At 38.3% G+C, this 24,175-nt stretch overlaps 2 protein-coding genes across 2 annotated transcripts in view; both read right to left on the minus strand.

Moving 5' to 3' along the window:
• Positions 1-12,231, minus strand: part of LOC136866013 (UDP-glycosyltransferase UGT5) — a 101,590-nt gene extending 89,359 nt beyond the window's left edge. Inside the window, exon 1 of the mRNA XM_067142624.2 lies at positions 11,974-12,231. Within this exon, the coding sequence (XP_066998725.2) occupies positions 11,974-11,978 (5 nt within the window). The 5' untranslated portion in view covers positions 11,979-12,231. The remainder of the gene's footprint in view (positions 1-11,973) is intronic.
• A 5,122-nt stretch (positions 12,232-17,353) lies between these two features.
• The window catches only part of LOC136866671 (UDP-glycosyltransferase UGT5-like), a 95,257-nt gene continuing 88,435 nt past the window's right edge, over positions 17,354-24,175 (minus strand). The window contains exon 7 of the mRNA XM_068227010.1: positions 17,354-17,775. Within this exon, the coding sequence (XP_068083111.1) occupies positions 17,490-17,775 (286 nt within the window). The 3' untranslated portion in view covers positions 17,354-17,489. The remainder of the gene's footprint in view (positions 17,776-24,175) is intronic.

Consider the following 24,175-nt stretch of genomic DNA (forward strand, 5'->3'; position numbering starts at 1 on the left):
AATAGGAAGAATTTATTCGATTAATTTGAGAATAATTATGGTGAGATCTAAGTAAACTATTAAATCCATGATGAATAAGTGATACGAAAATGGTAATCTCCACTAATAATAATAATAATAATAATAATAATAATAATAATAATAATAATAATAATAATAATAATAATTAAACGTGCATACCATAACAAGAGATTAGAGGAGATCGATAATGACCTCAAACGGAATAACACGAGAAATTTCTACAAAACATTTCGCGAAGAACTGACCAGCTACAAGCCACCCACTCTTTCTTTTCGACGCCCTGACGGAACTCTCGAAACAAATACAAAGGCTAACTGTGACATCCTGAAACAACACTTCGAAAAGTTACACAACTGCGAATCACCAACTGAGAAACTTCAATTCCACATACCCACTCCAAACACAGATTCCCTTCCACCGACTCATGAGGAGATAAGGAGCATCATATTACATCTCAAAAACAATAAAACACCAGGAGAAGGTGGTGTAATCGCCGAGATGCTTAAGATTGGAGGGGATCAAATGATCGACCAATTACAGGTCATCATTGCGAACATATGGGAAAGTGAAGTCATACCTGTAGATTGGAAAACTGCCCTGATCCATCCACTGCATAAGAAAGGTGACAAGATGGATCCAAACAACTACCGAGGTATTTCTCTTCTGTCAATAGCATACAAAATTCTTTCACGTGCTCTGCTTACCAGATTGGAACAACAGACAGAAGATAAGATCGGCGAATACCAGGCGGGCTTCCGTTCACATCGATCGTGCGTGGAACAGATCTGGAACCTGAAGATGATACTCCAACACCGCCAGTTAAACCGCACAGTGGTCACTTTCGTAGATTTAAAAAAAGCATACGACTCAATAGACCGTGGTACCCTGTTCAATGTTCTTCGAGAATACGGTGTTGATAACAAAACACTCACGTTAATCCAACAAACCTTAACAGATACAACCTCTAAGGTGAAGTTCATGGGTGAAATCTCTGCACCCTTTGAAATAAAAACAGGCGTTAGACAAGGTGATGGATTGTCCCCACTTCTGTTCAACCTAGTACTGGATAAGGTCATTAAAACATGGGAGAAAGAAGTACCCGGAATAAACATGGGAACGAAAAGTAAACGGATTAACATTAAATGCCTTGCCTTTGCTGACGATCTAGCAATAATTACCCGGACTCCCGAAGAAGCCAGGCACGCCATCGAGAAGCTTCACGAGATTGCAATAAAAACTGGTCTCCACATCTCTTATGAAAAAACGCAATACATGGACTCCAAGTGCACACACCTAACATCACTAGCGACCAAATATGGCAACATTTTACAAGTCAAACAATTCCAGTACTTGGGTGAAATTATTGGTGATTCAGGCAATGAAAAAGCAGCCAACAAAATGCGCGCAGGAAAACTACGTAAAGCATACCTAATCACCTGGAAGTTCTACAATAAGAAATCAATATCCACAAAAGCCAAACTCCGACACTACCACACCGTTGTCCTCCCTGAGGCACTCTACGCAACTGAGACATCAGCACTTACCATTAACATCAAGGACATTGAGAAAATTGAACGACAGGTACTGAGGAAGATATTCGGGCCCAAGTTTCAAGAGGGTAAATGGATGCGAAGAAGCTCGGAAGAACTCTATGCATTAACTGAGCGATTCTCTTCAGTCGCACGCAAACGGCGTATGAAATTTTATGGACATCTAGCACGAATGGATGACTCACGACTGACTAAGAAGATATTTCTTATTATCAATGGAAACCGACAATCCAAAGCTCGCTGGCTAGTGGATGCACAAAAGGACCTCGCAGAAGTCGACGTTGATCCAATGGCAACCACAAGGAATACATAGAGACAAAAGATCAACAGCCATAAATTTGCACCCAAGAATCCATATGAGAAAAGCTTGAAACTCAAAAACTCGTGGACACAAGAAAGACGGCAGGCCCATAGTGAAAGGATGAGGAAGTTTTGGGAAGATAAGAACAAGAAGATGAAGAATACCAGTGCTATTTAATGGTTCCACGTGCTCCTCAAGGGGCTAAACGAATCTATATATATAAAATAAGAGTTTTGTCTGTACATTGCTCAGAATTTGAAAATAATGGTATTTCTGTATCGGTCATGTCCATAGTAACAAGAAAATGCACTTTTTACTTTTCCGTAATTTCTGTCTGTCTGGCTGTCTGTCTGTCTGTCTGTCTGTCTGTCTGTCTGTCTGTCTGTCTGTCTGTCTGTCTGTCTGTCTGTCTGTCTGTCTGTCTGTCTGTATGTATGTATGTATGTACACGCATCACGAGAAAACGGTTGAAAAGAATTTAATGAAAATCGGTGTGTGATGTCGGGGGATGAGCCTCTACAATCTAGGCTATAAATCATTTTACTCACGCTGAGTGAAATGGTAGTTTGGGGAAGGCCTAAAATTGAATTCTCAACTATTTATGTTATTAGTGGTCTAATGAAAATCGGTATGTGAAGTCGGGGGATGAGCCTCTACAATCTAGGCTATAAATCATTTTACTCACGCTGAGTGAAATGGCAGTTTAGGGGAAGGCCTAAAATTGAATTCTCAGCTATTTATGTTATTAGTGGTCGTATTTTAAAGAAAATGGGTATGCAAATTTGGGGAATAAATTGCTACAATCTAGGCTGTCAATAATTGTATTCACGCTGAGAAAAAATGGTAGTTTAGGGGAAGGCCTAAAATTTAATTCTCAAATATTGTTGTTATTAGTAGTCCTATCTTGATGAAAATCGATATGCAAAGTCAGGAAATAAGTCGCTATAGTCTAGGCTGTAAATTATTTTATTCACGCTGAGTGAAATGGTAGTTTAGGGGAAGGCCTAAAATGTGATTCTCAAATATTTCTTATTAGAAGTGTAGTCGATGAATGCTAGATAACTAAGGTTATATAGTACTAAATTTCCTATTATTCATGTCTTATACATTGTTACCGTACTGGCTATGATCACCGAGATACCGGTATTCATGAATTTGAATTTTTGTTACTAAGTCCATATCAGCGCCGAGTAACGAGAAAATGGGTAAACAGTATTTAATGAAAATCGGTATGTAAAGTCGGAGAATAAGAAACTACAGTTTACGGTATAAAATATTTTACAAATCACAGAGTCGAAAGAAAACTAAATGTGTAGGCCTACAATATAGAAAGCTCATAACACTGACCAACAATAACATTACATTGACCATTGTTTGTCGTGATGTGCTTTGTGACTCCTGTTGCCCCTCATATCCAGTAAATAGGATTACTGCTGCGTACAGAGTATTTTTTATTTGATTTACGTCGCACCGACATAGATAGGTTTTATGGTGACGATGGGACAGGAAAGGGCTAGGAGTGACTTATGCCTTAATTAAGGTACAGGCCCAACATTTGATTGGTGTGAAAGTGGGAAACCACGGAATACCATCTACAGCGCTGCCGACAATCGGGTTCGAATCCACCATCTCTCGGATGCGAGCTCACAGCTGCGCACCGCTAACCACACGGTCAACTCGCCCAGTCGGACAGCGTGTAACAGCCTGCCTGAATATTGATGGGAAGTAGCTGGTGAGTTAGATAACTTTCTTCTTTAGCATGCCATTCCCCTGGTTTATAAATTTTCTGATACTACTGGTACGTAACACACTGGATTATCATAGCATTCGGGCTATTCAATCCCTACTCTGAGGTACTGACTGGAATGAACAGTGTGCATATTTAGCGGAATAATGACAGATGAGTGTTCATGGCAATCTGCGGCCTGGTCATCCCAGCTCTGGAACTTTGGACTATTAGATTGGCACCGCAATCTAACCGCAGCACTGTTCGTTAAAAGTGATAAAACGTGCGGCTTTCCATTTGATCGAGTATTTTATATGATAGCATTGCTTTAAATCGCTACATTCATACTTACGTTTTTGTAATGACCTATGTTGATTTCAGTTAGGGAAACCACAAAGTCAGTCTTTCTGAGAATCCCGTAGCGAAGCACGGGTACATCAGCTAGTGTATAGGCCCTATATGTATATAATAATAATAATAATAATAATAATAATAATAATAATAATAATAATAATAACAATAATAATAATAATAATAATAATAATAATAATAATAATAATAATTTGAAGAAGAAGAAGAAGAACTTGCGATAGTAATTTGAGAATAATAATTATGATGAAAGGAAATTAAGATATTTAATGGGTGGTGATTCATTGTTACGAAATTAATAATAATATAATAATAATAATAATAATAATAATAATAATAATGTTTTATTAGGAAACTGATCATTAAATTGTGCGGATAAATTACGAGGAAGAACGACTCGTTGTTTGAAACGTCGGCAAGGGTTAGCATATAATCATCCCGGATGACAAATGATAATAATCAAATATAGGATTATAATTGAAATTAATGATAATAATAAATTAATTGATGGTAATCAAAGAATATGATAATGATCAGATAAAGAATGATAATGATAATTATTTAATAATCTTAGGAAGATATGATAGGGACAGTCGTCACGTGTCGAACCGGTCGGAACCAGATGATGAGTTTCCACGTGGGAGATTGTCAGCGGTATATGCGGAATAATCCACGGGCGGCACATGTCTTCGTTGTCAGACCGTAGTAAATGAACCTTTCCGTACGTCTTGTCGTATTGACAAGTGTAAATATTGAAATAGGCTTTGAGTTAATGAGCTCTACCTGGCATGTTTGCAAATCTGGAAATAATAGGCTAGAGTTTGTCCGTACTATAAATTTCCGTTTTCGATACGATAACATTTCCACGGTGGGTGTCCGGCTCACCAGAATGTACATACCGGAAGTGTCTCATGTCCAAATGAAACGAGGAGATGACAGTAAATAGTTACTGTCGTGCCTTCGTCTCCGAAAGAAGATCTCCAGCGGTGAAACGTCCACTCATACGGATGTGAATTCGACCCCCAGTAACCAATTGGGGCGAATTCACCAAATGTTTTACACTACCAGAGTAGTGAGGTAAATCCAAGTAGTATGTCATTTATTTTTCAGGATGGAAGTGTCCCAATGTAAAAATTGTCATCATGTTTAGTTTGCAAAATAAGTGGATAAATTGCTCCTCATTGCAATTTCAATAGGAAACAGTTTCCATATCTTTTTATTGTATTTAGTCCAGTATGCCCATGGAATTTAAGTTGTCACTTCCCAGTCCTATTGTGGAGTCTAAAAATTTGTATCCATGAATGAGTCGTCCCCGTTACCTTAATTTGCATGCCCCGTTCATCCCTGTGTTCATTTGATGCGCCGATATATAATTAGATTTTCTTTATTAAATTTAATTTTTTATCTTTTTCGAACTGATCACCCCTGAGATTAATGCTAGTCTGGGACTCAGGAGGTGAGCGGGTGCAATATGTACAAACGTTAGCTTGTGGCAAACTTCCAAACCTGAAAATTTAGGGCAGTTATCCATTTCAAAAACCTGTCGATAGAATTTAAAGTCCAAACTTAATTATTTTAATAGACTTGTCGTTTGTCGCGGAAATTTCTGCATCTGAAAACGCCCAAAATCTCCTACTAAAATCAAAAGTATTAAAAATAGAGCAAATGACCTTCCCTTCTTTTCCATTTATTCCCCAACTTTTCCACAGCTTTTCATTAGACGTACTTCCATCTGAGGTGAAACCAATAATTCTGGCGCCAATTTGCTCCAGTTGTAAGACCATCTGTATTAAAATTCGTGACAAAATATCACTGGGTTTAGAATTTCGGCTTGCATACACAGCAACCGGTTGAACTCAATTATTCAATAGGAAAACAAACATGAACACTAACGCATGATTTGAGAGTTTTTTTTACCATAGAAACTTATGCATACACGTGGTAAAGTATGTCTATCACATTTCTCTGTTAACACTGAAAACATTGACAAGAGAAATGGATTAATTTATAAGAGTGGATGATGGGAACAAGAATACAATAAATGTATTGGAAACGGAATGTACTGCTGGAAGCAGAAATCAAGCGCTTAATAACTAATCCCATATTCGAGAGTACCAGTCAGAACCTCCGTGGTTCTCACCGCCGGGTTCCGAGATTCAAATCCCGGTTACTGCATGTGAGATTTGTGCTGGACAAAGTGGAGACGGGACAGATTTTTCTCCGGGTACTCCGGTTTTTCCTGTCACATTTCATTCGAGCAACACACTCCAATACCATTCCATCTGTCGGTCATTATCCATTGCCCGAGAGCAGTAAAACAGGTTTAGGCAGGCGGCATAATATTCCTATCCTCGCCGCTAGATGGGGCTTCATTCATTCCATTCCAGACCCGATCGAATAACTGGAAACCGGCTTGTGGATTTTCATTTTTTGAGAGCACCAGTGATGAATCTGGAGAAGATTCGGCAACAGCTGATTCAGAGACAGACGCAGCAAGCAGACTTCTATGGCACAGGGCAATGATAGATTGCTCTTGGACAAAAGCTAATTTTGAATTACGACATGTCATTACAAGATTAGCAGTTCACGGTTTTCATCACCTACTCTACAAATCAAAACACTTTCATGACCCAAGTATAGACTGTGAGTGCACGCTATGTGGAAAAACGTGTGAACATTACCACATTGAATTCTGTACAAGAAGACCAATTACGTTTGAGATACAACATCTCGAGCGCGCAAGGCCAACTCCGGCACACTGCAAGATAACATTTCTAGGTCAGCCGTCATTCATTCACTGCCGAGATCAGATGTCAGAAAAAACAAGTGCAATATGATAGCGATTACGAGCAAGTTATTTGCTATCACTGCAATTCACCAAATATTTCGTTAGCGAAATGAAAAGGAAAACTAGAATAGAGAGGAGACTTATTAATTTGGCCCGACTCAGCTTTGTATAACCGTTTTGTACCGGGAGGTACACCTCTATTCCGCATATTCAAAAGAAGCGCCTTAAAGGACTCTATCAAACAAACGTGAAACTTCTACTGCGTGAAGTTGGGACATTAATCAGAAGATGTCACTACTGAATAATTGAGAAGTTTGTCATTTCTAAGTTTCCTAAACTGATTGGAATTATTTTGGTGTACATCAAGAGGTTTGGACATTTCTCCATATATGTCATTACAAAAAAGACTGAGGTCATTCACTCTGGTGCAAAGTAAAAGCATTAGTGATTTAAAGAAGTTTTGTTATTATGTTTTCTCAACTAAAATTAACTTTCATTTATTTTGTTATATCAAGGATTGCAACGCTTTTTTCTCATTCCGCCAGTTTTTGAATTCGACCAATCACTAATTTTCTGTAATTATTTTTCAGCCTATCACAGGCTTCTTGTTGGTTTTTAGGTGTAACTTTTGATTCGGCCAATAAAATTGAGAGGGTGTGTTCGGATTAGTCCAGAACCCTCTAGAACTGTCCGCTCGTGTATATAAGCTGAGGCCTTTCAGACTACCTTGGCTTTGGATCACCGAATTTCTGAGAGTGTGTGTGTTAAGTCGGGAGGCGGGGCGCCTCATTCTTCGCCAGGCAGTTCAACCGCCAACGTAATGGCCAGCTGTCTTATTTTTCTGTAGCTACCTCCGCAGACTTACACGAGGGGAAGGTTCTAACTATGTAACCCCCTGTTTTCTAAAATGTAAACTTTCTTTTGACTAATGTAAAATTTCATAAGACTTAAACTGTAAATCGGGGATAGAGAGTGCGTTACCCCCTTGAGTTCCCCTTCAACTTAGTTTGAGGTGACTATGATTTTGTAACCTTTTCTCTTTTCTGTAAAGTGATAAATTAACCTCCATTCTAGTCACCTCAGTAGCTTGGGATTAGCCTCTGCATCATCGGGCCGAGAGCCCAATTATGGTTTTAATTTTCTAGGAGTGCAAGTGTACGCCTCCATTCATTTCGTGTCCGGGCCAGTAATTTAACCTGTTCTTCTTTTCACGAAGGCCCAGTAGTTTGGGTAATAGATACCCCTGAGTACAAATTGTAAATGTTAGGTTGGGCCTAGAGAGGCCAGATTTTGTGTAATATTGCCTTGAATAGGTGGTAAGAAATTGGGAACGCAGTCTCCTTGGTTAATGTTAATGTTGGAGAGCATGTAAGCTCTTTTCTGATATTGTGAATTTCCTGTAATAGTGAGGGGTGCCTCTGGCAGGCTATAAATTGGTAACCTTTGGAGCAAAGTGCTCTTGAATTTGGGAGATTTCTGTCCTTGTCTAAATAATGCCACTTTCGCGAAATTGTAAATTTCTAAACTAGGGGCTGGAAGCCCAAAATTGTTAAATTCCCTATTCTGGGGTTCTCTATTTTAATATCCAAATTTGTCATTGTTATTTCACTAAGTGAAAAGTTGTTAAAGAAATATAACCTATATTAAAGTTTTAACTTAATTTTTGATATAGTAGATGGACCCATTCCACCCACAATTTTCCTTCACCTCTTTCTGCTCCACTTAACCACGGTAACACGGTAATTACCTCTTTTTAGCTATATCTCTCAGCTCAGCAGTTTTCATACTGTGCATTTATATCATTTGGGGACTGGCCCCAATTTTGCAAAATATTTTCGGTAAAAAACACTGTTTTTCCCAGGTTTCGAACCCACTATCTCCCGAATACTAGATACTGGCCACACTTAAGCGACTACAGCTATCGAGCTCGGTAATAATTCCTTTGACTTGGTACCTTTGAGATAGGCCACGGCCGGTGTCCTTTCCAAATCCTATCCATTCCCATCCGTGGAGAACCTGAGCGCAACCTGTTACACATGGATCTCAAAACAAAACAAAAAAAACAAAACAAAACAAAACAAAACAAAACAAAACAAAACAAAACAAAACAAAACAAAACAAAACAAAACAAAACAAAACAAAACAAAACAAAACAAAACAAAACAAAACAAAACAAAACAAAACAAAACAAAACAAAACAAAACAAAACAAAACAAACCACTTTTATCTTCCTTCCCGTTGTGCGTTCGCCAGTCATACAATAACGTTGCACACCCAGGGTATGTTACGGTACATCACACTTTGTATACGATAGTTTACATTACATCTCTGATATCCGTTCTGTGGCTGGAATCAATGCCAGGAAACAGCTTGCGTGCCAGTACATTCTTGGCCAAACGTACAGTACGCTGTCGGACGAGGCAAGCAAAAGCCCAAATGCATATTTTTATTCATATCTCTAAACGTAACTGACCGATTTTGAAAATACATATTTGAACTTGTACGCAGTTGAACTTTTAGGCCAGTTGTATGTATTCGTGCCGTTCCATTAAAAAATATGGAGATGGTATTAATATGTCGGTTATTAATCACCCTATGAGAATAAGTAGCACGTTATTTTACAATCCCCTGGGTACCATTTACGAATATGAAAATAGAATATCGATATCTTTAATGGTTTAAACATTATTTCCGTGTAACATCTTAGGTGAATAACCCTGTATATACCAATTTAAGTTTAATGTAATAAGCTTGGCAGAGGTGTAAAATAGCAAAATAATTCTTATAATATGAATGTTTGTTGTTGAATGTTTAAAGAGACGCTAAATTCCAACGTTAAACTGTAAATAAACTACTTTACTGTATCTCGGAACCATGTTTAAACGTCCCTAAATCCAATTATACAGCAACTCATTTGATCAGGCACGTATTCAGAAATTAATTTCGGAGGGAGTCCAGGATTATTTAGCCATGAGTTAATATTCTGGCTTAATTTTTCCAAATCCGGAAAATGTATACTTTGATTATGCTTGTTGTTTAAAGGGGCCTAACATCTAAGGTCATCGGCCCAATGTTTACTTTATAAGTCTGAAGCACTAGCAATGCTATCCTAGATACGTAAGTGCATGATACGAGATAGTAACCACCAAACTTAGTCTATTATTAGGTATACTGTAGGTGCTGAATGGATTTTAGAACTATTTATTGTTCAGCTGTTAATACTCGCACTTAATTGCATATAAATACTACTAGTTCATCCTTTCTGACCTGCATTTTACCTACCCCAAAAACAAAGGAAAGATATGCTATCAGTCTCTAGTCCAATAGAAGTTCAAACGACATTTCTTAAGACACACTATTGTACATTGTTATATCTATGTATATAAAATAAAATGTCCCGACTGACTGACTGACTGACTGACTGACTGACTGACTGACTGACTGACTGACTGACTGACTGACTGACTGACTGACTGACTGACTGACTGACTGACTGACTGACTGACTGACTGACTGACTGACTGACTGACTGACTGACTGACTGACTGACTGACTGATTCATCAACGCCGACCCAAAACTACTGGACATAAAGAAATGAAATTTTCTGGATACATTTATATTAGAGTGTAGGTGCTCACTAAGGGAGGATTTTTGGATATTCCGTCGCTAACGGGGTAAAAAGGGGGATGAATTGACTAAATGATTATATTTATATCTCAAAAACTTAAAAGTCTACAGACGTAAAAATTGGTATTTGGAATAGCCTTTTAAAATAAAGGAACACGTATATTTTGTTTTTGGAAAATCCCATTAAGAGGGGTGAAAAAAGGGTTGAATAAAAAAACTAAAAACTCAAAAACTGAAGATTTTACAGACATGGAAATTGGTATTTGTAATATCCTTTCAAAATAAAGAAACACGTATTTTTTGTTTTTGGAATATTAAAATAATTGGAGGTGAACAGGATGACAAAAGGGTGAATGTTTTGAAAACTATTTCTACAGTATATCTCAGAAACGTAACATATTACGGACTTAAAAATTGGTATTTGGAATCTCCTTTAAAAGTAAAGAAACGTAAATAATTTGTTTTCGGAAAATCCACCTACAGTATATCTAAAAAATTAACATGTTACAGAAGTGAAAATTGGTATTTGGAATCTCCTTTAAAAGTATACGTAGTTTTTGATTACTTAAAATCCACTTAAGGGGGCTGAAAGAATTGAAAAATTGTGCATGTGTATGTTCAATCATCAGTCCTAAGACTGGTTGGATCCTCAACCGCTCCGCCATCAGCTGTCATAGATGGCCTTGGCATCACTGAAAAGGAGTGCTAGGGAAATGAGGAGTGAGGTAGTTTCCTGTTGCTTTCCTCACCAAACCAGAAGTTGCTATTACATATCAGTTTGCCCGGCCCACTGAAATGCATGCATCAACCGACCCTATGAACAACATTTTCATAACATTCATAGGCAGGACTGGCTGCGTAAGGAATGGCATCTCTAGTATCACTCATACCTCAGTCACTTTCATATTGTCGAAGCCAAGGATAAGACTGAAACAGGTTCTAGCCTATACCAGAAGATATAGTGCACTGTAAACACTAAGTCCCGCCAGCAAAGGCACTAGTTGAACTATTTGTATAAGGATACATATATCTCAAAAACTAAAGATGTTGCAGACGTGAAAATTGGTATTTGGAATCTCCTTTCAGACGTGAAAACTGGTATTTGGAATCTCTTTTAAAAATAAAGAAACTGTGCTGTTTTTGCGACTTGAGAGACGACTGTTTCTCACTTGTACAGTTCTATGTCGCATGGTAATTTTAACCCCAAAAAGGCAATACTACAAACGTGGTTTACAAACAGTTTCTGAGGTAAATGAAACTCAATTTTTCGGTGAGTTTTTATACTTTAGGTATTTTCAGATAATGTCCTTGTACAGTACCGAGAAACGATTACTTTTATCAAATTACGAAATCCACGCGAGCGAAGCCATGGGTAACTGCTAGTATGTTATATACAGCAAGTTTCAATTCTAGTTGATCAGCTAACGACTTCAGCTTACCGCATGAATAAATGAAAGTTTTATAAACTTAGAGAAATTTTTGAAGTGGGTCTGGAAACCCCCGCCCGGACTCGATCTCTAAGTACGTCCTTGAGGATGATATATAACGTAAGATGTTAGAACGTTTATAAATCACCCAAATTCTACTCACCGCATGGCTCGGAACACAGACGGCTGTCTCAGTGGCCTGTTGTCTCCTCTGAAGGATTAGCAGTTACGAATGTGTTTACTCTTCGCAAAGTCACTGTAGTTTATGAGAGCTCAGAGTAAACTTCATGTAGGATATCACTGCTTCTCAGTGTCCAATACACGTGCCCGTCAAGTACATGTAGTGATATGGTCTACAGTGCATAGATTCAGTCCACTAACATCTCGTTTCAAGAAGTTAAAACAAGTACGGTACTGCATATACGAGGAGATAAACAGATGAGGGAATCTGGTAACGTATATTGCATAATCATCTCGCTAACTGAGACTTTGTACCATATCTGTGACGTAATATCTATTTCGCAACATGTGGTATCATATCAACTGTTTGGGTCAAGTTATACGCGTTTCCGTGAGAGGGCAGCACAGTTCATACAAGCCAAAAATCATAGGCAGTGTTGCCAATTAAGCGGCTTTCCCGCCAAATGTAGTGGGTTAAGATGCCTGTCGGACAGGAAATTTTTGTATCTGGTGGCTAGTGCGAATTCTGGTGGATTTTAAAAGTATTTTGGTGGTAACCTTGTGTCTGTACAATTGTTTTCCTAAAATCACAATGAATCTAATGGAATAGTCAGTTTGTCAATTTATCTGCCATTTAGCAAGGGCCAGGCTGAGTGCCTCAGATCGGCGAACACTCTTCATACTTTTTCGGCGGCGAGGGAGTCGAATAGTGAAACTCCCAGGGCAAAAACTATGCCCTTTTACTAATCTGATTCCTAGGAGTACCCGATAAGTCGGAAAATATTAATTCACTACACTGGTGGCGGAAAAATCTATCTTACTTGGAGGCAAATTTTTCCTCCATGCCAGAGAAGAAACCCCCTCTTCACTGCTAATTTGGAATAAAATGGAATATAATTTAATAAAAGTGAAGAAGAAGAAGCTTTTCTTAAGAAACGGCTCTTTTCAGGGTTGAATTTTGAGTTATTTAGTGAATTGTGGTGCTATAGTTTGGAATAGGCCTAAATTGTTATTCTAGACCAGGCCATACTACCACTACTAAGTAAGCTTCTGCCTTAAGTGTGCACACTGCTCATCCAAAACAGCGCGTCAGAGTAGGGATCGAATAGCTGGAATACTACGATAAACCAATGTGTTACGGACCAGCAGTATCAGGTATGAACCACAGGAATGGCATGCTAAAGAATAAAGTTTTCTAACTCCCCAGCTATTTCCCGCCAATAACATACGTATTTAAAAATCGCATTTTAGGCGCGTTCCCATAAACTAAAATTTCATCCAGGGTGAATAAATTTTGTATAGCTTAGACTGTTCTTTCTTATTCCCCGACTCTACATACCGATTTTCATTATTCTGTTAACCCATTTCCTCGTGGCTCGGCGTTGATATGGACAAAATTACAAATTCATGACTATCTGTGTTATCATAGCCGGTACGGGAAAAATGTATAAGACATACATGGTCAAAAATGTAATTCTATATAACTTTACTTATGTAGTTATTTATCGATAGGACCACTAGTAATATAAATATTTGAGATTTAAATTTTAGGCCTTCCCCTAAACTACCACCTCACTCAGCGTGAATAAAATGATTCATAGCCTAGATTATAGTGGCTCATTCTCCGACTATGCACACAAATTTTCATTGAGATAGGACCAATCATAACGTAAATATTTAAGAATGAAATTTTTGACCTTCCCCTAAATTACCATTTCACTTAGCGTGAATAAAATTATATATAACTTAGATTGTAGGGACTTATTTTCAGACTTTGTATACCAATTTTCATTAAGATAGGACCACTAATAACACAAATATTTGACAATTAAATTTTAGGCCTTCCCCTAAACTGCCATTTCTATCAGCGTAATTAAAATTATTTATGGCCTAGATTGTAGCGATATTCCTCCACTTTGTATACCGATTTTCATTAAATTCTCATTAGCAGTTTTCTAGTGATGCGTGTACATACATACATACAGACAGACAAACAAAAATTACGGAAAAGTAAAAAGTGCATTTCCTTGTCACTGTGGACATGACCGATACAGAAATGCCATTATTTTCAAATTCCGAGCAATGTACAGACAAAACTCTTATTTTATATATATAGATAGACGTGTGTGTGGGTGTGTGTGAGTGGCCGGGAATTTTACCTTGCAGCCAAAACTAACCACCGCAGACCACCGGCGTTTGTGTGTGGTTGTAGCGCTGACTTTTCCATCGTACACTATGGTGGTTGCGTGTCGGTAGTGTGGTAGATATGGGGGTTGAAGCTGGCCAACTACATATAAAATAGACGAATTTAACGTATATTTCACCTTAGAGCCAAAAATACCCATCACAGACCACTGGTGTTTGTGTGTGGTGGTAGTCTAGAGTCTCCCATCGTGTACTATAGTGGTTGCTTGTATGTAGCCGTGGTGGTGCGGCAGATATGTGGGTTAAAATTGGCCAACTATACATAAAATTAGACGTGTGTGTTCGTATATTTCACCTTGCCGCTACAACTACCCGTTTCAGATCACTGGTGATTGTGTGTGGTGGTAGCCTAGAGTCTCCCTTCACGCAATATTGTGATTGCGTGTCGGTGGCTGTGGCGGTGTGGGAGATGTGGGGGTTTAAAATGGCTGACTATATATAAAAGTAGACGCGTGTGTCCGTATATTTCATCTTGGAGCCACAAATACCCACCAAATACCACTGGTGTTTGTGTGTAGTGGTAGCCTCGAGTCTCCCATTACGCACTATAGTGGTTGCGTGTCAGTAGCTGTGGTGGTGTGAGAGATGTGGGGTTGAAATAGGCCGACTATACATAAAAATTATGGAATTCGATCCCGGCCCTTATTTCTAATCCCAGAATTTCGGGATTACACTTGGTCAGTCCCGGGATGTCAGGATTATCCCGGGATTGAAGGTTACAAATAAGAAAATAAGAACATCTTACAGAAATCAGCTGCTTCATTAGCGAATCGAAATTTAGAAAAATCAACGTATTTTGCGGTATACACCTAGCAACTGTAATCACTCTAACTAATTAGACTTAGGGTCAGACTAACCAGACTTAAAATCACTCAGTCCCTATGTTAAAAATTTTCTTTTCTAAGAATCAGTGAGATCTCTTTAAACTTACATAAATTAAAAAAACCGTATGTAACAAACTATGCAAATAAACTTTTGAAATTAACTACAATCTCTCTGGACATAGACTAAATAGATGAATTTCAAGCAACAACATACTAAGTAGGTAGAAAATTTCTTAGCAAAAAGTATTTAAAAATAACATTAATCAGTCACATTTCACATTTCTCGTAAATATAAAGAAAACTAATTTAACAGGGACATTCTAATTTGAATTGCGAAAATACGATCTGTGAAATAACAACACGTCCAGTATCTCATCATCAAGCCTGCTTCTCAATTTGTTGCACATATATGCAGCTGCTAAGAAAGCGCGTTCAGGTTCGATGGAAGTTGGAGGAATCGTTAGTAAATACTTATAAGCCTGCTCTAGGTTATATCTCCGAGTAGAATTCGAAGACCTGTATAGGTTCATTTCCTTCTTAACAATTCTGGAAAATTCATTTTCATTTAATGCTTCAGGAGACATAATTTTCATGATGTTTTCTATTTCCAGCTGAAGCTTTTCTTTGAGTGTCAAATAACATTTTGCTGTATTTGTAGGCTCGACTTGCGTATTTTATTCTTCCTCTTCGTCAATCTATTTTTTATCAGGACTTTGCTAGGACTTGAAAATGTAATCTTTATTTCATCATCGAACGCGAACACACATTGGCATTATGAGGATTTTGTAGGTAGCCTAATACGCCACTCAACTCATTTCTTCGCCGATTTTTCATGCGCTTTTGTAAATTTATCTTGAATTTAGAAGCCAACTCGGAGTTATTGTCCTTTAATTGCTTAAAAAGAAACTTACGGGCAGCATGAGCTGTGCATAAATTCGCATCAGTGCGATAGAGTGCTTCTACAGTTAATTTGACAGGAGCCAAGACTTCAATGATTTCGTCGATGAACTCTAAATCGGACTCTTCCAACTGCACTGGATTATTCAAACGCACTGAGAGTTTCGCTTCACGCAGTCTATTTTGTAAATTTTTAAAAATGATGTCAATCCCGAAAAGTCTGGGTTCCCGGAAATTGAATTCCGAAAACTTTATGAGTGCATGAGCAGCCTGCCATATGTTTTTCATGATGTGAACTTTCAATTAGTGCATGATCGAGACTGCTAGTTTCTATGATGTTGCTCACTAGTGTTCTATATATTATATATATGTTATTTTATTCTAAATTAATATCAATTATCGAGTCTTTCACTTTTATGAAATGACATCTGTACTGCTCATAAAAATGCTGCGGTGCGAGTGACAATATCCTCTCAGAAGGAGTTTGTTAACTGTTTTTTAAACGTCACGCGTCGCCTCTGTACAGTAAATCCGCGGTATCCTCTCCCTGTCGAAAGATGAGACCAGAAGAGAGACAAGGGGCTATCAAATTACGAACGTGACTTGACAACCACAGTTACCTAGTTGAGTCTGGCATTCTTTCCACTTGTCTGAGTCAGGCTCCTCATTTTCATTTTTCCTGCCTGACCTCCATTGGTCAATTCCTTTTATCTTCCAACTCCTCGCTTTCATACAAGGCTGTACCTTAATTTAAGCCACGGCTGTTATCTTGCCAATCCTAGCTCTTCCCCATTCTCGCACCGCCAGAAAAACTTCCATTCGTTAGTGCGACGTTAGCCCACTAGCAAAGAAATAACATCACTGTCTAGCATAACTAAAAACTGGAAACAAGTTCGTGGATAGGCCTAGTTCGGAGAGAGAGCTAATGTTGCCTTACCCTTTAAAGAGTCCTAGAAAAATTGTTGAGAAAATATTTTAACTATATAGATTTCTTCAGAAAAATAAAATCTTAGAGCTTCAAATCATCAAATTGTATTTTTAAACAACCTGAGTCAATCAATATTCCATGTTTGTTGTTATAATATGAAGTTTTTTTTTTTTTTGCTTTACGTCGTACCGACATAGATATGTCTTGTGGCGACGATGGGATGGGAAAGGCCTAGGAAGTGGAAGGAAGCGGCCGTGGCCTAAATTAAGGTACAGCCCCGGCATTTGCCTGGTGTGAAAATGGGAAACCACGGAAAACCATCTTCATGGCTGCCGACAGTGGGGCTCGAACCCACTATCTCCCGATTACTGGATACTGGCCGCACTTAAGCGACTGCAGCTATCGAGCTCGGTATAATATGAAGTATGATTACTCTGACATTCTATTGAAAAAATATTTTAACATATATGGTTAAATAAAAATGCGACAATGTTACGAGTAGTTTTTATTTTAACGAAGTAAACAATCGTGTATAAATTACTGTATTGATTTCATTTTTAAATCCCAGATCATTTTCGAACTCGTACATATTCCAGAACATCACTCAAAAGAAACAGAGGGTTTTATAATAATGTAAATAACATGTTAGCTTTTCTTCAGTTTTGAAGTAAAGAAATATCGTTTGGAGAGAGTGATGGTTTTCTGCAGCACAACATACGTGACGGAGAGTGCAGCTACAAGAGCTAAACCCAGGACTGCGAGGACGTCTAAAAGTAGATACTGGTACCAGGCAAGATCAAGCGCTGCCGATCTCAAGTGACGAGCACCGTTATGTCTAATTACATACTCTGTCCACCAGATGGCTCGATCCAGAGAAGGTCCAACCTCCTCCCGGTACACCGCAGAGAACTTCTTCATATTTTCACGGTAACTGAAACAAAACATGTCAGTCGATTAATACCTACTACAGTATGTTGCAAAACAAACGACACTAAAATGTTATTTAGTTGCGTTGGAGCAGTCTGTGTTCAAAGTGAGTATCACCACCTGCCACACATTGTTCATAACATTTATGATTATTGAACATGTTGAATTAAGGACACAAAAAGGAAGTTCTCTTCTGGCGTAATTCGGTAATATTTGTAGGTGGGTCATGTGTCTTGAAAACTGATTATGTTAACATGCTTCAGATGGGGCGTACAGAGCACAAGGGAATCAAGTCACAATAGGACAAGTTTCGAGAAAAATAGACACAATGTTTTTGCTGAGTATTTAATTACAGGATATAGCATACATTGTTTTAAATACTCTATTTAATATATCCTCATATTAAAGGAGGGTGCACCCCTCATCACCACAACGAAAGGAGGTCAAGGTTCAACCTTCAGCCGGTGAGGTTATGGCGACAGTGTTCTTTGGTATGGAGGGTTTGCTGCACGTGGAATTCATGCCGAAAGGAACAACGATCAACGCGGCGTTGTGTTGTCAAACGTTGCACCGGTTGCGTAAAGCGATTAAAGAGAAGCGCCGGGGGAAATTGAGCGCCGGTATGATTTTGTTGCACGATAACGCAACACCTCACAAGGCCCGCCAAACGAGAGAACTGCTGCAGCGTTTCAAGTGGGAGGTCTGGCAACATCCACTCTACAGTCCAGACCTAGCGCCATGTGACTTTCATCTGTTCGATAAGCTCAAAACGGAGCTCGATGGTTGACGTTTCCAGACCGATGAGGAGGTGAAGGCCGCTGTCTCCGAGTGGTTGCAGAACGCTGGAGGAAATTTCTATGCATCCGGCATCGACAAGTTGGTTGTGCGCTCGCAGAAATGTTTGGAGTCTCTTGGAAACTATGTGGAAAAGTGACGTTAGAGTGTATGTCGTTATAGTTGTGTTGCTGTTGTATAGGTGGTGTAATAAATGGCCATAACTGGGAAGTGCAACTTATTTTCTGATCTGCCCTCGTACTTCTAAAGTAATAATTTTCATGGCGATCGTGCAAGCGTCCTTGATGAATTTAAAATGTCGGCACGACTATGTGTTATTACAGGATTTTTATATCTGGTGTTAAAATAATTGGGAATACTTTTGACATTTACGAATTCTGGGAAATTATATTTTTTAAATTAAAGAAGATAAAATATGTTCAGGCTGTACTACCTTAAATATAGATTGTAATGAACTAGCATTAATTATCTTAATAGTACTTCTGAAATATGTCATACTTTTATCCGGATGGAGTCTTTGTTTTGGATGTATTGTAACCGTATCGGTCATACATATAATTAATTGAAAATTGGTTTAGGCAGTGGAAACTTTTGTCAAGCTCCTTTGTCCATGACGAAGTCAAGTTGCATCAGATTGTACAACACCTCCGACTTCGTGGTGCAAACACAAGTCCGTCATAGCTGGAGAGATCCCTAGAAAGAGAGCGAGCGTTGAAAATGACAAGGAAGGAAAATATATAGCAATAACTCCGCCCACTGAAATGACCGAAACTCAGTAATTCCAACATGTAAGCTTGATTTGGGTTGTAAGATTTCGAGATAAGCGTAGTAATTAGTAAGGAATACCTCGACATGACATATGTTTTTCTAGTAGACTTCTGCCAAAATTATAGTTGTTTGTAAAATGTCAACATGCGGAAAATTACGCCACCAGAAGATTATAGAAGCACCAGTATTGCACCCACGCTAGCTGAGATCGCAGACTCCGGACGGGGAATCCCCGAAAAGGCACCGTATTTGATGTAAATATCAGATAAACCGCCAATCGAGTTCTTTTTCACACGTAACCAAATTGCTTCGAAGTATGAGCCACATGTTTAATCGCGTCGCCGGTGTTACAGAACTCGTACAACGGTTGGTATGCAAAATATGGTGGGGACCATTCGCCGCCTGTTGTTCGTATAGGGGTGAAATTATATAATAGACCGCCATGTTGAGGAAAAGAGGACTTGACGTGAAGTATTGGAGGCAGACACACGGTCCACTGGTGTCCTGGCTTTACCTTTGTTCGGGAGTGCTAATGTACATTTAGCCAATACGCTGTATGAAAGACTGTCCAGTTTACAGATAAAGATAAGTACTGACAGTATGTGAAAATTTTGATTAACGGGACAAGTGTATCGCCGGAAATACGACCGCGGGAACTGTGTTAAAGTTTTAAAAATAAATTGTGTTAGTGAATGACGTAATTTAATTTAATGTCATTAGACTTGTTCCAGTGAAGAAGACCCCAGGATTGTGAAGGTGCTCAAGAGGACCAGAAGAGGATTGGAACCAGTGATCCACGCCAGTGCCATAAGGGGTTAAACGACGCCAAGGGCCTTCTCAAGGTCCGAACCATGGATTTCTCGACATGACGATGAGTACATTAAATTTGAAGTATCATCCGAGTAAAATGTGGGGTTATTTTAATGTATATATATATATATATATCACGTAAGCTAGGTTAGTAAATGTAAAATGCAAATATTTTGAATTAGGGAGAGACTTGTGAGTGGTCTTCATATTGTATTAAACAATATTTATCTACATGGGAACGGAAATTCTGCAATATGGGATAAATTTTCCAGCCTATAAAAAGTTAATTTAAAGTAAAGCATGTGCATGATTTAGTGATGAAGTGTCTGAAAGGTTGAGAGTGCTTTAGATTGAGAGGTTAAAATATAGATTTGTCTTATTGAAGATTTCAAACGGTAAAATTAATATCTTTCTTTATATGGAATATTCAATCTATATTGATAATGCATGACGGCAGTGTCTTCAAAATCCCAGTATTGCTATGATAATCCTGGGTTTAGCAATGCACTCTGATTTTAAAGTAAATTTGCATTAGTAGACTATAGAGATTGCTGTATCAATTTGTGTAAACAAGCCTGGACACGAACGGACGTCCTCCCGTTTTTAGACAGAGTTTCCCTTCTATGTCAAGAAGTATATATTTTTCTTTAAAATTAGAATAAATTTATGGATACGTTCAAATCCATTTGAGATTTTTGTTTGCGTTCAGATTTGTAGGAAAACCATAGGCTTATTTTTCTGTGCGACTGACTAGTTGTGAACCCGGGTATTCCATGTGTATGGATGTGACACTGGAAAGATGAATAGTGGATTGATGTGTGTTAAAGAGTTGTAAGTGGGCAGAGAATACATAAGCGAATGAAGCGAATGAAGCTTTTGAATATAGGAGGATATTAGTTGAAATGATATATATTTACCACGATGTTTTATCAGGGAGACTGTTTGTCTCGCTTTGAGTGTGTTTAAATAGAGGGTCACCGGCCAGCATTTAGAAGCATGGCTCTGCGATGTATGATTTACGGCTTAAAAGGGTGCGCTCGCCCGCCCTCGTATGAAATAATTCTGCCAAGATTATTGTTCAAGCCTGTGCACCAATAATGGGAAGCTTAAGGGTTCGCAAATATACGATCGCATTTAGATTATTTCCTTTTAACTCTTTCGTGATTGTTTCTGTAAAGAAATTGAGTAACTGGGACGCCAGAATAGTATTTGTTTGGTGATCCTTTGAATAATTTAAATAAAGATTTTCAGAGATACATTTGTCGGTGGCATCCTGGAGACCACCGGTTCGAAGTCCAAGGCAAGCCCTGGATTTTCCGTCACACACAATTTTTTTTTCATAATATATAGCCAGTCGCATGTGTTTATTGCTTACACTTCTGTTTGTAATGTGTGTGGATAATTTTTGAATGTGTTCTTTGAGATTTATTTCATGTTTGATGTATGAATTCGAGAACGGGTTCTGTTTCGTGATTTTGTCATTGGGTTCATTGAGATGTGGGTTCGATTCCGGACCCGACATCTGTTTAATTTTATTGTTGGTTGTGATATTGTCTACTAGTGTTAGCTTATTATTTTGTTTGTTAATTAGAAGTGTAGTTAATTAGTTAGATGACCACTCAAAGTTGTCTCCGATTTTAGCGTAGATAATGTGTTTCTTCTAATAGTCAAGAAAGCCTTTGATGAGAACCGTCGCATTTACAAGGATATTCCTGTACTTAAGAATATTTCAAATTGATGTATGTTTAATGATTTAGGTGTATTCGTCGTCATGTCGTAAAGGAGAGGAACTATCAAATTGATTGAATTTTCGAATTTTCAATGAACGGAGTCATATCTCCGAATTTGTATTCAGTCCATCAGACCTTGTACATTTTTATTGTAGTGTTATTCAGGGTTACATTGAATATATTTTGTGTTTTTTATTAAATAGGTTATACTTATCATTTGCCGTAGAAATGCATCCTAGTTTTCCTCCGTTCACTTATGCCTTTAAGTTAGTTTAGTGTTGTCTTTTGACCCTGGGAGGCCGGAGGTTGAATTCTATGGAACGGAGGAAGTGCAGTTTATACTCGCACAGTCGAAAGAGCATTTGTTTACCCATCAGTTTGGATTATATTATTTTTCTTCGCTTTCCAGATGAGGTAGCATTGGCTCAAGACCAGAAAGGACCTATACCATCGAACGCCTTGGCGTATTGTGCTGTATGGCGGTAGTCCGGTTTTGGGGGCAATGTTGGTGTCGTATGGTTCTATGGGGCAATGTCGTGGGTGGTATGGTTGCAGTAACGTGTTTCGTATTTACCAAATGAAATATCACTAAATTGTTTTCCTGATAATACTCTCCTTTCGTTACTTGTAACTACTTCATTTTTCTTTTGATGGTTTGTTATTATTATTATTATTATTATTATTATTATTATTATTATTATTATTATTATTATTATTATTATTATTACCGTGGTGTAGGGGTAGCATGTCTGCCTCTTACCCGGAGGCCCCTGGTTCCATTCCCGGCCAGGTCAGGGATTTTTACCTAGACCTGAGGTCTGGTTCGAGGTCCGCTTAGCCTACGTGATTAGAATTGAGGAGCTCTCTGACGGTGAGATAGCGGTCCCGGTCTAGAAAGCCAAGAATGACGGCCGAGAGGATTCGTTGTGCTGACCACACGACACCTCGTAATCTGCAGGATTTCGGGCTCAGCAGCGGCCACTTGGTAGGCCAAGGCCCTTCAAGGGCGGTAGTGCTATGGGTGGGTTTGGTTTTGGTTTGGATTATTATTATTATTATTATTATTATTATTATTATTATTATTATTATTATTATTATTATTATTATTATTATTATTATTATTATTATTATTATTATTATTATTGTACCGGGAGGTACAACCCGACGCCGCGCATTTAAATCTAGCGCCAAAAGAACTCCTCTACTGGCGAAACAGTGAAATTGAAACTACACCTACTTAGAATACTACTCAGAAGATGTCACCACAGAAATCTGATGTAATTTTGTAATTGTGAAGTTTCCTGTACTGTGTGATTTTCTACTTGTTTTGTTTGCCATTCATAAGAAGTTTGGACATTCTCCCATAGATGACACTACCAAAAAACTATGATCATGCACTCTGGTGCGAAGTGAGAGAATTTTTGATTTAAAGAAGTTTTGTATTCATAAGTTTTTTAAATTGATGTTCATTTATTTTCGGGTTGGCAATATTTATCTTTTCTTTCCGCCAGTTTTCAATCCAACCAATCAATAATTTCTGTAAATAATTTTCTACCAATCACAGTCATCTTCTTCTCCTTCTTCGATTTCGAGTGTAACTTTTAAATTAACCAATAAAATTGTGAGGGTGTGGCTAATTTAATCTTGACTGGTCTCGAACTTTCCCCGATGGTTTATATACTGCGGATTTTCACGTTTCTGGGCCAATCGATCGTCAGCTTACTAAGCGTGTATGTCAAAGCAGGAGGCGGGAGGCCTCTTTCATCAGGCAGCAGTACATCGACAAGGTAATGGCCACATAGCATCTTTCCTTCTTGCTAACTCCGCAGTTTAACCCGAGGAAAAGGTCCGAAACTTTAACTATGTAACCCACTTTTCTAAAATGTAAATCTTCTTTCGGCTAATGTTAAAGCGTCGTAAAAACTTTAAGTGTAAATAGGGGATAGAGAATGATGCACCCTCTCGAGTTCCCCTTCATCCCGGTTTGAGGTGCCACGTTTTGTTTCTGCAATGTATTAAAATTATTTCCATGCGTGCAACCTCAGTAGTTTGGGAATAGCCCCTGTTTCGTCAGCCAAGCGCCCTATAGGTTTTAAGTTTTTGGAGCTCAGTCTTCGACTCCAATCAAATTGTACTCGGGCCACTTATTTAACCTGTTCTTTTTCACTAAGGCCCTGTAGATTGGGTACTAGAAACCTCTGTGTAATAAGTTTTCTATTTTTTAAATAGTGCCTGGTAAGGCCAGAGATTATTAGAGTTTCATGCTATGTTGCCTTGAGTAGGCTTGGAAAACTGAGAACA

The sequence above is a fragment of the Anabrus simplex genome, chromosome 3 (genome assembly GCF_040414725.1).
Source record: "Anabrus simplex isolate iqAnaSimp1 chromosome 3, ASM4041472v1, whole genome shotgun sequence".
NCBI classification, from domain to species: Eukaryota; Metazoa; Arthropoda; class Insecta; order Orthoptera; family Tettigoniidae; genus Anabrus; species Anabrus simplex.